The sequence below is a fragment of the Musca vetustissima genome, unplaced genomic scaffold (assembly GCF_032173495.1).
Source record: "Musca vetustissima isolate MV318-11 ecotype Yass unplaced genomic scaffold, APGP_CSIRO_Mvet_v1 utg69526, whole genome shotgun sequence".
Classification (NCBI taxonomy): domain Eukaryota; kingdom Metazoa; phylum Arthropoda; class Insecta; order Diptera; family Muscidae; genus Musca; species Musca vetustissima.
In genome coordinates this window covers 80,898-95,993 of record NW_026876363.1, presented here as the reverse complement: position 1 = coordinate 95,993, position 15,096 = coordinate 80,898, and the positions used below count along the sequence as shown (strand labels likewise).

The following is a 15,096-nucleotide window of genomic DNA, read 5'->3' as shown; positions in this document are numbered from 1 at the left end:
TGATGCGGATTATGGTGTGTACGCGATCCCTACGAAAGGGGAGGTCGCCCCCTCGGTCGGCAGGGATGGGAAAGTGAGGCGTGGGAACGTTCGAAAAAAAATAAAACAAAATGACTTTAACAATTTAGTTTTGTGGTGTGAGGAGAATAAGCTTAATCTGAACATTTCAAAATGTTCCCACGTTTCATTTCGCAGGTGTTTAAACCAGCGCCCGGTACACAGACACAATACATTGCTAAGACCAAAATCATTACTGATTGTTGGTTGTTTAATTTCGAGTATTTGTGCAAATCCCATCCCAAAATCGAATACACAAAGATTTAGATGTTTTTTAATACGTGTTAGGTAATATAAATAAACATGCAAAAGGTAGGAAATTTATTAATTGAATAATTAGGTTTAGAAACAAAATGTAGAACGTCATTTTGTTCATTGTACAAAAACATTTAAAAATGAAAAATTAACAATTAATTTGTTTTAATCTACGAAACTAGTAAAAATTTAATTTGGTTGAACCAAATCTAAGAAGTAGAGGTATCATTTTTTGGTCACGTCGGACACAGATTCTAGCTTTTATTGTTTCTAGTAATTTTTGTGCAATTGAAAGAATTGAGTTGATGGTACAATGTTTTCATGACAGCATCAGCAATAAATAAATTTGTGCCGCGTCTTCTTAAGGCTTTTACAGCTTCTTTAAATGTATGACATGATTCCAGCAAAAGTTAATATATACTTAATTCCGGAGTATAACGCGTTGATGTTATTGTGCCCTTTGGCTATTGTATTATCGGTAACAAATAACACGACGGATGACTGAACGGATCTAATCTGCTTATGCCTCTGGCGTTGAAATTTTTAATTCTGCATTTATATGTATTTAACATAAAATTGGGACATTTTCAAAAAATCGGCCTTTTTTATTTTCGGCCTTTTTTATTTTCGGCTTTTTTAATTTTGGACATGTTAACAAATTTTCAAATTACGCTGTTTATTATATTGATCAAAAGCGTTATATAGCTTTGTTTGTGAAAAATAAATATGATCATATTATAAAAGTCGCTAAAAAGTTTAACATTTTGGCGAAATGTGAAAAAAGTAATATAGGATGTTACATCATTATTTTAATTATACTAAAGACATATTGTAAGTGATGGTAATGTGGTATACCCATTTGTTTTTAGATTACCATGTGTTGTCTTTCCATGTATCAATTTGAAAATAATATTATATTAACAATTTAAAACATATTTTAGAAAATATTCAGAATTCCATTAAAAGTGATTTTAAAAAAAAGGGCAAGTAATGTGGTATGGATTTTCACTTCCAATTGATATCTTATTTATATTAGGTTGGTGAAAAAGAAATCCATTGTTATTATTATTTTTGTGTAAATGGTTTAAAACAGTTATGGTTGATTTTTAGCTCCTGCGCGATGTTACGACTGCTAACTTGCCGGTCAACTTCGATAATTTTTCCGATTTTTTCGACATTTTCGATGACCGGTCTACCTGTTCGTGACGCATCTTAAACATCAAATATTCCTGAACGGAATTTACGAAACCAAAATTGCACATAATTGGCTGTTATAGCCATAAACACCATTTACAATTTTTGCCGCTTGGCTTGCATTTTCGCTTTGTCAAAGAAAAACTGTACAATGTACCGAATTTTCTTTGTCCACTTCCATTTTTAACACCCTATAACTCACAAATGAATGCACCAAACAAAAAACAGCAAAATAATTTTTTACTGCGAAATGTCACCCTTCCAATGAGCATAAATCTGATCTGATTGTTTGATCGATACTATAGAAGAAATCTATCAGTACAGCAATCTGCAGATTCTTTCTTTTTCCTCAAACTTATATATCCAACTAGAAATAATGTCATCATATTTATTTTTTAATTTAATATAAGAAATTTCTCAAAAAAAAAAAAAAAAAAAAATAATGTAGTTTTTTTTCTATTTTAGCTGAATTTTATCTTATCTTCTAAACCATGTATATTTTGTGAAATTTCATTTGACGGATAAGATGTAGTACACGTTGCATTGAAGTGCCGAAAAACTATAAAAACGCGAATAATTTTGAAAAAGGCAATACGCCTTTAACGCGCATCAGATGCTGGTATACACAAAAAAATATACATTAAGAACCATGGATGTAGTAACCTACCGATAAATTTCGCCGGAAAATAGGGTTTTTTAAAAATTGATCGCACAAAATTTTCACCTTTGGATGAATGGTATGTTGCGTATTGGAAGCTGCGTATGTAACATACACAAACTATATATAACACTCAGGGTTTAAAATGCAACATCAAAAAATATTAGCATTAGTCTTACAGAGCTACTGCTAAAAAATATTGACATTATGACTAAATCAGCAAACGGCTAGCTTTTGTTGAGAAATTTCGTGGAGCATCCGGACAAATGCAATACATATGTATTTGGAAGATTTTTTGATGTTTTTACACATATTCTACTGTGTGGCAAATAAAAATGTTTTTTCGAAATATTTTTATATTAAATAAAAATATTTCGTATTTTTTCCGTCATCACTATCGCGGTCCATCTTCACGCTTCAAAAATAAATATGAAATGAAGTTTAATGGATCCGTTTGACGTGTGTTTTCACACCGATGTTTGATGTGTGGCCCACTTAATCGGCAGTACGACTACATATTCATATTTCGCTGCCGACGAATAATCAGCCGAGGGTTGTTTTTATGTTTGTGTGTTGCCAACGCAGAATTAGAAAAACGGCATTTCATTTTGTGCGTTTTTATTTAATTTAAGCTTGTCAAATCGCAATTAAAACTGTCAATAATAGTACTAAAAACTAAATAATATATAAAATTAAACTCTTTAGCAAGTATTACTAATTGTCTTTGTTCGAAAAAATGAAATTATCATAATCGCCATTTTTAATTATCTCATTTAATTTATAAAATTTCAATGGGCAACACTGAACTCGAAAAATGCTCGGGTTTTGTTTGCTAAAAATCTTGCTAAGCAGCCACAGTCAAGGTGCTTAGTCTTCATTGTAAGCTTTGGTTGTTAGTCGCGTTGACAATTATGTTGTAGTTGTTCATTGCTATTTTGTAGCTGCTGACAAGATCAAGAAGCTTTAGTTTTGCTTGCTAAAATTATTCGTAATGTATTGCTATTTGTAGCAGTTGTGCTTGGCTGTGCTGCATAGTTTGAGGATGAATTTAGTTAGCAGTGCGCCAATTTTCTGTGTTTTTGCTATTTTGGCGTTAGCATTTTAAACCCTGATAACACTACTTAGATTCGCGAGTACAACAATCCTAGGGGAGACTGGGGCACCTTCGGCATCGGGGCACATCACTGGCTTTTACCCATAGGTATCGTATATCAAAATAAATAATTGTCGCAAAGTTTGTATTTTTACAGATGTTTTTGTAATATTTCCATTCTATTTCGTAAGTATTTCGTGTATAAAACTTTTCAAATTTTTAGGCAGTATTGTTAAAAAGTAATTATTTACGATGCATATTCTTATAAAAGTAATTAAAAATATATTTAAAAAGATTGATAGAAAAAAAAATTAAAAAAAAAACTATAGAAATTACCAATCGGCCATATACAGAAAGTTCTATAATATTCCCCTATTTTTTTTTTTTTTTTTTTTTTTTTTTTTGGTTTGTTTTTAAAAATATTTCTCTATAAACGAAATTGCGATAGAAAAAAACTATTTCTAATGGTGTGTGTGGCCTTGAGATATCAACGTCCAACGAACCTTTAGAGGATCTCAATTCCAATTAGACTGATAGAAATGATGTGCCCCATTAAATGCCGAAGTGAATTTAACTTTTTGGGCAAAATAAAAAAAATATATAACTAATACTAATTTGTCATATGTTTTTGGTACGAGTTTTTATAATTAAATATCAGAGGACAATAACCAATCATTAGGTTTTTATATCTGTTGAATAAGTACTAGTACTATAGAGCTCTAAAAAAAGTTTCGACAAAGACATAAAAGTATAAAGATACGACAATTGATACGTAAACAATTTCCAACAGATGGCTTTTCCTCTGTTGTTGTGATATCATAACAACAGAGCGAACTATATTAAACGTTTTAAGTGCTATATCGCAAGCTTATAAAATAAAAACATATATTTGAGTACAGATCTCTGATTTTATTTACATTTTATACACACATTATCGGGTATTGGCGGTTTTATTCTTAACATGCCTCTGTTATGCCTGATTCCACCTGGATATTTTTTCATAAACTATTTTGTCAAAATGCATTTTGTCGAATCTTTACGGTTTCTATGTCTTTGGTGTCGAATGTGCCCAGTCTCCCCTATATTTGATTTTTGGAAATTCCTGATTGCGCATTGAAACTAGAAGCTAAGTTAAAAAAACACTCAAAATCAAACTTTGTATACTACTATTTTTGCTTTAGCACGAAGGCTGTGAAATGAGTGGCTTAGTCACAAATCGAGAAAAAAATAGAAGAAAAACTGGGTTGCCTCACCCTTTGGTACTCCTTATTACAGTAAAGTACACAAAGTTTTCACGAAACTAAACTTTATGGGTCAATTTCATGAAAAGTTTGCACTGACAGATCAATAAATCAATCAATAAATCAAATTGATCAGGGTAGGATAATATCTAAAAAAATCGTGAAAAGTGAAATGAAGCACAAAAAATTGTTATGAAGCGCATATTTGTTTCATTCCTATCCACCAATTTTTTTTTTTTTTTTTGATTTAATTCGAATCTACACTAATTCAAGAATGCTATTATGATTACATTATTGTGTCAGTCATTTTTTTTACATTTTTCTCTTTTGCGAATGGCGAAAATTTAACCCAACCGATTCCAAATTTTTACACGTTTCTCTGTGAGTGTATAGCTATCGTATGAACTAGGATAAAGCCAATCCGTGAAGATCTTTCTTACTTTTAAACTTGATTTTTAGTCAAAAATCGGCGATTTTCCAAAAATATTTTTTCTAAGGTCCGCCATTTTGTTAATTTTAGAGCGAAGTCAATAATCCTAGTTCATACGAAAGCCAGACATGTACTCTTTCTAACACCGCACTATGGCTGAAATCGCCATTTTGGCGGCAAAAAGTCATTTTTCAACTTAAAATTTTTCAAAATTTGTTAATGGCATTCAATACACCACATACTGATAAGAAAAAATTGAAAAAAGTTTTTACTGTTGGCAGCCCTGTTTATGTACAATTAGCTGTTAATGTTTACAATACTTTTAGCACGCTTTATTACAATTGAAGCAGCAATATTTTCGTAAAAATAAAAGCCGTTTTTTAATTTAATAATATATGTTTGAAAAAAATCTTGATAATTATGAATTCTAATACTCGAGTAGGGTATTTTTACTATATAAAAATATAATTTGCTAAATGTTTGTTCTTCGGACATATGTTGGTGTTTTGTGTGTGTATTTTTTGGTGAAATTTTGAATAGTTTTATCGTTTTCCGTGGAGTAAAACTAAAGTTGTAACAAAGTGTTACAAGAACTATTTCTATGTGATTGTTTGCAGAAAACCCTAGTTTTATGTCATGCTAAAATTGTCTGCAAATGACTGCTAATAAACGAATTATTAATATTTTAGCAGAAAACTCAGGATCAAAAATTACATAAAAAGAAATATTCCATACGAAATTGACAGTAAATTAAGAAAATTAATATTTATTAAAGCTTGGAATTTATCTAATTATGTAACTAAAATGGAATATACTTCACAGAAGTGAGAATAAATATAGAAATGAAATATTGTGTACAATGGATGCTGAAGAATCGGTCCTAGTTTTGAGCTACGGGTCTAATGGTTCAACCGGCCACAGTTTTGTTAAACAAATATTTTGTTAATATAGTTTCTATCCGTACCTACTTGTGACATTACTAAAATTCCATTTAACTTTCAAATAAATTCATTTGAAATTCGTAATATTTGTTTTAAAATTAATAACATTTCAATTTAAATTGGAAAAATGTTATTGGAAACACCCAAAAAATGTGTAACACATTAAGGTGGGTAAAAATGTATGTACATATTAATGTAATATATTCAAAGTAAATTTGACATGATTGTCATGGAATTACATATATATATATATATATATATATATTTTATGAATTTGTCATCTATATATATATATATATATATATGCGTGTAGTTTTTTTAATACTATTTTTCACTATATAAAAAAAAATCTACCCCACTTATTATTCAATTTATTTATTTTATTCGAATTTGAAATAAAATGTTAAGAATTTGAAATGAATTTTTACGAATTACAACTGAAATATTATGATTTACAAGTGAAATTTTATGAATTTCAAATTGAATTCATTGAATTTCAAATGAAACTCTACGAATTTCAAATAAAAATTTACAAATTACAAATGAAATTCTTAAAAATTCAGATGGAATTTGTTGAATTACATTTGAAAAGTTTAAAATTACAAATGAATTGTTGTGAATTGCAGATTAAATACTCGAATTACAACTGAAATGTTATGAATTGCAAATTGAATTTTCGAATTACAAATGAAATTCTCGAATTGCAATTGAAATATTTTGAATAACATTTGAAAAAGGTGTAGTCTAATATTCATAATTTTTTGTAGGGAGATTTTCAATACACTGAGAATCCAAAATACCAAATTTCAGCCAATTCCGTTGAAAAACGAAACCAACATTGCCAAAATACCCAACATGCGGGGGGCGTGACCCGCCCATTTTTTCTTATTTCACTTTTTCTAACATTAGAATTCTACACTCCAAATTTGGGGAAGCTAGCATGACTGAATATATTTTATGCCGCTAAAATCGCGATTTCAGCCATAGTGCACCGTTGGATTCCGATGTTCCAGTGAGGAGTTATCATGCCCGCCATCAAAAATAAGGACTTTTCTTTAATCAAAAAAAAAACAACAAGACAACAAAAATTTTTGTAATTTATTTTTCTTCCTTTTTAAATCTTCAAATATATATGTGCAAAGTTACAAACCTTAACAAGTATTTGTATTGATTTACCAGCCAATTTAAAATCTTAAAAATAAAAAATCGAGAATGGGTGGGGTTCATTTAAGCTTATATTTGTCAATTATTGAAAATTTTCTAAATATTTTATCTTTTCAATTGGATTGTCATAATTTTACAACAATTTTATATGAAAATAGAAAAAATAACTGAGAATTATATCATTGTTCATTTAAGCTTATATTTGTCAATTATTGAAAATTTTCAAAATATTTTATCTTTTCAATTGGATTGTCATTATTTTACAACAATTTTATATGAAAATAGAAAAAATAACTGAGAATTATATCATTGTATGTACACGCGATCATGGTATGATGATGACTTTCTGAATCGAGTTCGTGTTCATTCAGTGAATTCCAATTCTGAGATTAACGTCCTAGATTATTTTGTTTGGAAATAATGTATCCTATGTGTAGTAATTTGTTAGATATATTAGGAATATTTGTAGATCTTTAATAAAATGCAAATATATCATATAAAGTAATACTAATAATAAGACACCGCATGACTTTTTGCCCACTAGGTATCAAACGTACCGAATTATATACAATTCCATAGGAACATGTTGTTATGACGTAAAATCTTGCTATGTCACGAACATTTATATGTATAATCGTTGTCAATATCTTGGAACTTATACCAAAATGTATAGAGATGGTATTTACCGGGTAAATACACTTTTGCGGGTATTTATTTGGGTATTTACTATACTGAATCGCTAATACAACATCTTACACCCTATTTCCGGGTTTCTGTTATCAAATCTTTTTAAATTGGATATTTTTATAATACTTTAAACATGTGAGTAAATAAATAATAAAGTATTAAACCACTTGACACATGCGGGCAAAATTTGGCTAACATTTTTTAATATCAAAACAACCACTAGTAAGGAAAATGGTGTCTCTGGGTCCACGTTCTGATATAGCCCTCACACAACCGTACCATCCGATTTAAGGTATTTTTAACTATTATCCTCATTTTACAATCAAATTGCCTGTAATTTAGCCCAGAGATTTTTCAATGTGCACAAAACATTCAAAAATTGTCGTCATAGGTCCACATTTTCTGGGAGCCCCCATATATGTTTACCTCATTTTGAGTATTAACCCATATATTGCGTATAAACTATTTAAGAGCCGCACCACTTGACACAGGCCTTCAAAATTTGGCTCGGATGGTTTTTATATAAAACCAACGTATGTCATGGAATATGGGCCTCTGGGTCCATGTTTTGAGCAAGATTATTCTGAATAATAGTACATTAGCAGCCTTCATCTATACCACATTAGCCGCCCATGGAATAATTAAACAAATTATTAATTAAAAAAGACTTAGTGAATAGATTATTTTACTTTGATTTGAGTGCTATTAATCCTTGCCTTTGACTTATGAATACCAACCTTTTTTAAGGTAAGCGTTTCTTTGTAAAAACAATTTTTAACTGAATATCAAAATGGTCATCCATAACACCAACATAAATTTTGCCAATAAAAATAACAAATAAATGGGATTAGAATCGTTATTGCAATGAAAAAAAACTCTGCTGTACCAAATTACCCGTCTTTATCCGAATTTACTCTAATTGTCAATATTGCCATATGCAATTTTTATGCTTGTTTACACGGCATCAATAAAAATCGTCAAAAGTTTTGTTCATTAAATTTTGATCAACACATTTTTTAGAAAAGCAAATATTTTTCTTTCTATAGTTAATGCAAAAATGTATCTTTAGTATATAATATCGACTTACCCTTATTGTAGCATCAGCCATTAAGCAATAGGGTTGATTCTGATACTGCTGAATTTCACCAATAATTTCCGAAACTTTCCGTCGTTTTGAAAAATTAATAAGTTGGGTATTGGGCAAAAAGTCGGGATTGCCTTCCTCTAAATGTAATATGTTAGTTAAATAACGACCAAAAAAAGGGACACAAGGCGGATTTATAGATCGCAACCGTTCTTGATATTTTTTTAAATGTCCGTCATTCATTTCACGACATTCTTCCAAAAATTTTTCATAACGCGCCGGTAGACCTTGGAATGTTAATTTTAAGCGATATACGGAAGCACTGCCCATTGCGGCGCTTATAGATAATATTCCATTAAAGTTATTTAATTCCAGCATTACCATCATTACTTCTATTGCCCGGGTTACCATAGCCACACGTTCTTCGTAGTTTTCAGCTTCAATTATAGTTTTTTCAATCCAACGTGTAACGTTTGTGGTATGTTTCATAATTTTAAGCAAATTTGGACTTTTTAGTTCCTTGTCCTTCTTTGTCCATGGCGATCCCACCAACTCCGATGGCTTCACATTTTTATAGAGTTCAAATTCCAGTAAAGTAAGTTGTCTGGCCAACTCCAACGGATGCAATGTTAAAAGAGTAATCTCAGATTCTGGTACATTGAGGTGGTGTTCAATAGGAGGAGGGCTATGACCATATGCAAACGTGATTTGTTTTTGATATTTTTCTTGCTCGCTCTAAATAATAAAAAACATGCAAGATATAAAATTAGTATTTTTATATATAAATAATTAATAAATTTTATAATGATGGAATATCCATATTATGAAATTTTACGGTTGTCAACTGGTAATTTTTCGTTAGTTCAGTATTTATATTTTTCAGTGGGTAAAAAATATCCATCAACAATTTTTTACCATTTTATATATTAGGTTGGGGAAAATGAAATTCATTCATACAAAGTCAACCCCTATAAGTAGTTTTTTTTTTAAGAAATAAGTTTAATATAAAGTGAGTAAAAGTCCATAAAATGTGGGAGAATAATTGCTAGCATTTTGACATCAACATAAGAAACAGTATATTAAGCAACCTCTTGAATGCACAAATTAAAAATTCTTTGTTAATGTGTACAAATAGTTCTTAATACAATGTTTTGCCAAAAATATACTAAAATACTTTTATTTGAAAATTAATTCTTTATTATTTCTTTTTAAGTGTTATTTTACAATGACGTAGAACGTAACTTTTTTTATAATTCTAATTATTTAATTAAAATAATATCATTCCAACCCTTTAATATTTTAACGTACAAAGTTGTGAAAATCCCGTGTACCCGGGAATGAAAAAAGTCGGGAATTCCCAATCCTGCCTACGGCGAGCATAGCTGAATGCTAACGGACGCGTCCACAGGTTGCGGATAGTGGGAAGCCCAACGCCATTCGTTGGGCAACTGTGAATAACCAATAAACAGTCGCGGACAATCAGCGGGCTCAGGGGGAGAGTCTCGGAGGAAATGACCGAGTGCCTATGATCCCTGGGCTGACGAGGCGAGAATGGCGCCCCCTCTCCTATATCCATTTAAAAAGGTTTGGGACACTACCTTCTTAAAGTGTCTCCCCTAACGCTGGGGTGTCATGCGACCTTGTGCCTATCAGCGTTCCACGGTTTGCAGTCAGGGTACCGACTGTATTAAAACGGAGCCTCGTTGATTTCCTGGGCGCCTCAACAAGTGTTTCAGGCTTAGTTGCCAAGTCCTTGCCATGGTAAGAGGCTATGCCATGGTCGACCTCAAACCCTCACACACAGCACTTACTATGGAGCCGTCTTTACTAACCCCCAAAGGGTAAACTGAGCACTGAGACGTCCCATACATCAGAATCCACAAAGACAGAAGGCAGGGGACTGTCGAAATCGGCCCGAAAGTGAGCCCGTAAAAAGGCATCCAAGAAGACCGATAAGGCAGAACCGCCCTCTGTAAATCCACCTTCTGCCGAATTGCTAAAGCTGACAGCCAAGGCGGTGACAATTGGGCAGTCGCCAGTGGATAAGCAGAAGGTAGCGGACGCGAAGCTGTTACCTGCGTCTGCTGGGCATACCTCTGCAGTAGTTGCTACTCCGGGTGCCAAATCTCGGCTACAGCCCACGGATGTCAAGAGAATGAGGTCCTCGGAGGAGCAACAACCTGCTGCAAAGAGGCCCACGCAGTCGTCGGCCGTACAGAGCTCTGCTTCGTTTGCGTCGGTGGTAGCGTCGAAGGAGAAACCTGCCAAGAGCAGCGATTGTGGGGTGAAAGCCAAACACGCTGTCTCGAAGCAGGTAGCCCAGACACATACAACTGCGCAAAGCGACTCTGCTGATTCGAAAGAGGTTCCGGAAGATCTGCGGGTAGCGATCATCGACCGAGCTGACCCCGATGGGTTCATCAGTGAGGATAGATGGGAGCTGGTCGACGGTTATCTGAAGGACCTCTTCCTATCCGACGAGGTTGATCGAGAGATTTCCGATTTCCTTAAGAAGACAATCAACAACCTGGACCCCCTTTGGGAGGGTGGTCGTCTGGCAGCCGTAGCGGTCCGAGAGATGCCGAGCGGTATGGTAACCTCGGTGTTTATCCCAAAACCGTTCAAGGGGCTGGAGAAGACACTGAGGTTATTGGAGAAGCAGAACGACAGCCTTCAGATGAAGAGGTGGAGAATCCTCGCCTCATCTGAAAGGAACGGCGGTGTAGTCGCGAAGTTCGATACCGATTCTGCGGGAGAGGAGTACTTGAGGAAGAACAAGGGGGAGGTTGTTTATGGAATGGGGAAACTTTGTTTCCGCCTCCCAACTCCAAAACAATAAGCAGGCAGCAGCAAGCGCTTAATGTGATTCAGATCAATCTGCATCACTGTAGAGCAGCAGCTGCTGAACTGCTACTCACCCTCTCTTCCTCAAGCACCGACGTGGCGCTCATTCAGGAGCCTTACCTATACAAAGGCAAGGTGACTGAACTGAGCGACATAAAATACACGATTTTGTCTACCTCCAATGGAGAGAAGGTGAGAATGTGTATTCTTGCTAAAAAAGAGCTAAATTTAATGCTTCTTTCTAATTTCAGCAATGGAGATATGACGGCAGCAAGACTAGACAGAGGTACCTCGAAGCCACTGATAGTCTCTGCCGTCTATCTTCCCTATGAGGCTCCTGACCCGCCCGGTACTGTGGTATGCCGCCTATTGGAGGAGATGGGCTAAGTTGGTGATATCATCATCGGATGTGACGCCAACGCATATCACTTCCATTGGGGAAGCAGCAACACAAATACAAGAGGTGAGTCCATTTTCGAGTTCATACTTAGCTATAATCTTAGAATTTGTAATAGAGGCAATACACCAACTTTTGTAAATAGGGTGAGAGGTGAAGTCATCGACATAACCCTCACAAATATGGACGACTCTGGGGTCATAAACTCGGAGGTGTCTGAGAAATGCTCCTTCTCGGATCATAGACTCATATCCTTCCAGATTCCTACCTCTCGAGTTAAACAGAAACCTTATAGGAATCCTCGGAAGACGAACTGGGACAAATTCAAAGCTAAAACAGCAGTCTCTATCCGGGATCGTAATGATCTCAAAACGACTGAGGATGTTGAATTAGCTGCGAAAAATGTCACGGCCACTCTTCTGAAGAGCTATGAGGCCTCTTGTCCCCTAACATACCCTGGGAAGAAATCTCAGCCGGTATGGTGGTCATAAGACCTTGCAACCTTGCGGAAGGCTGCAAGGAAAGCTTATAATAGAGCTATTAAGGCAAAGCTCAGTACAGATTGGGATGTTTATAAATTCAATAGGAAATCAAGAAAGCTAAACGTGAGCCTTGGGTCTGCTATAGTGAGTCGATCGAAGGAGTCAGCGAAGCGGCCAGATTCCGCAGAGTACTATCTAAGGATACAAAATCCATAGGAATTATTAAGCGAAGTGATGGTACGTGGACTAACTCTGGTAGTGAGACTCTTGATCTTCTATCATCAACCCACTTTCCTGGTTGCAAGGACTATAGGGGAGACGCGCAGTGTGTGCATCAGTCTGCAGTTCGGACGAGGGAAGAGGAGAAGATGATAGAAGATACTATAAGATACCCAAAACTGGTATGGGCGATAAACAGTTTTCAACCCCATAAATCTGCTGGTCCAGATGGTATAATACCGGCCATGCTGCAACACGCAGATGAACGTATTATATCATTTCTGCAGGACATTTTTAGAGCTTGTTTACTTTTGTCGTACATACCAAGTCTATGGAAAGAGGTTACCGTGACCTTCATCCCGAAAGCCGGGAAGCCGAGTCATACGTTACCTAAAGACTATAGGCCGATTAGCCTTTATTCCTTTCTACTAAAAAGTTTAGAAAGGTTACTAGACTCAGAAATTAGAAATACCATTGACCGTGGTAAACTTAGTAAATCCCAGCATGCCTACATCAAAGGCAAATCAGTGGATACAGCTCTGCATGAGGTGGTTGGATGAATCGAGAAGAATATGGAGTCATTTGGCTACACGTTGGCAGCATTCTTCGATATCGAAGGAGCTTTCAACAATGTGAAGCTAGAGGTAATCCATTCTGCTCTCGTAGGCATATGTATCCCCTCACTCCTTACGGAATGGATTGATAGAATGCTGGAAAGCAGAATTATCAACTCATCCTTAGGAGAGAGTTCCGTGAGGAAATCTGTCAACAGAGGCACACCTCAGGGAGGAGTACTTTCCCCCCTTTTATGGCTTTTGGTGATAAATGAGATACTTATGAAATTCAATCATCTCAGGATAAAGGTTGTAGCCTATGCCGATGATGTAGTCTTGCTGGTTGGGGGTAAGTTTATAACGACAATATCAGACATCCTGGAGGGTGCCCTTTCAACCCTGTCAAATTGGGCTTGCACCAAGGGTCTTGGTGTAAACCCCACTAAAACCGAACTGGTGCTCTTCACTAGGAAACACAAAATTCCTAGTTTCCGCTTGCCATCACTTGGTGGAGTGACTTTAACCCTTTCTGATGCAGCTAAATATCTTGGCACTATCCTAGACCGTAAGTTACTGTGGAATAGGAATGTTGAGGAACGCTCTAAGAAGGGATTGCTGGCACTCTATTCATGCAAGAACTCCATAGGCAAGAGTTGGGGATTTAGACCCGGAATTATACACTGGCTGTATACGACGATTGTCTTACCCATACTTACTTATGGTTGTCTTGTCTGGTGGCAGGGGGTGAACAAAAATAAGCTGCTGACAAAACTGAACTTAGTACAGCGATGGGCTTCAATTCTGACCGGAGCATTAAGAAGTACACCACAGGCAGCCTTGAATGCAATCTTGAATCTCCAACCATTGGATATTCTGATCAAATTCCAGGCGGCCAGGTGTTCCCTAAGACTCCGGGAAACAGATGCCTTGAAATCGCTGAACTATGATCATGCCAGCATCCTAAACATAACGCCAGGTTATGACCTTTTTAGGGGGGATAGTCATATCAGTGATTATATTCCCCCTCAAGGGACTTTAATGACATCAAAGTTGAATTTCCTAGTAGGGAATCCTGGACTAGTGGCTCCCTACCTCTGCCAGGTCTGTCAATCTTCACAGACGGGTCCAAGATGGAGGAAGGCACTGGTGCAGGCGTCTACTATAGGGAATTAGGTATACAGAACTCATATAAACTCAACAATGACTGTAGCGTTTTTCAAGCAGAGATTCTCACAATCACGAAAGCGGCCGAGATAGTAAAAGCACTTAATGCCGACATTACGGGACCGGTGACTATTTATGTAGATAGTCAGGCGGCCCTGAAAGCGGTGAAGGCGCATACTATAAACTCGAAAGCAGTTCATGATTGTTCCTGGGTTCCAGGACATAACGATATTGAAGGGAATGAGATAGCCGACGAGCTATTGAAGGGGGGTCACAGTCGTCCAGTCTTCTGATTGAGAGATCTGTGAAACCCCCCATCAGCTATTTCATTGGCAGAATTGTTAATAGTTAATTTATATTAACACTCAAATTAACATTGTAATTTACTGTGAGGACACTTAATGTTTATGTAACAACACTGTACTATGCAAATGTCTACAACTTTGAAATTTGTGTCATGTATAACACGCCATTATATGTACATACACATTTTTCTTTTCTTCATTACTTCTAATAAACTGATCTCAACAACAGGTTATGGGCCTACATTCGCGTAATTAAAATCTTTTTTTTTTTTTTTTTATTGGAAGTAAATTGATAAAATCATGGCTGCATCGTACACATTATTTCCC

At 35.2% G+C, this 15,096-nt stretch overlaps 1 protein-coding gene across 1 annotated transcript in view; it reads right to left on the bottom strand.

Moving 5' to 3' along the window:
• The window catches only part of LOC133320945 (protein son of sevenless), a 69,693-nt gene that overhangs the window by 25,296 nt on the left and 29,301 nt on the right, over positions 1–15,096 (bottom strand). The window contains exon 11 of the mRNA XM_061530041.1: positions 8,808–9,539. Coding sequence (XP_061386025.1) covers positions 8,808–9,539 — 732 coding nt within the window. The remainder of the gene's footprint in view (positions 1–8,807; positions 9,540–15,096) is intronic.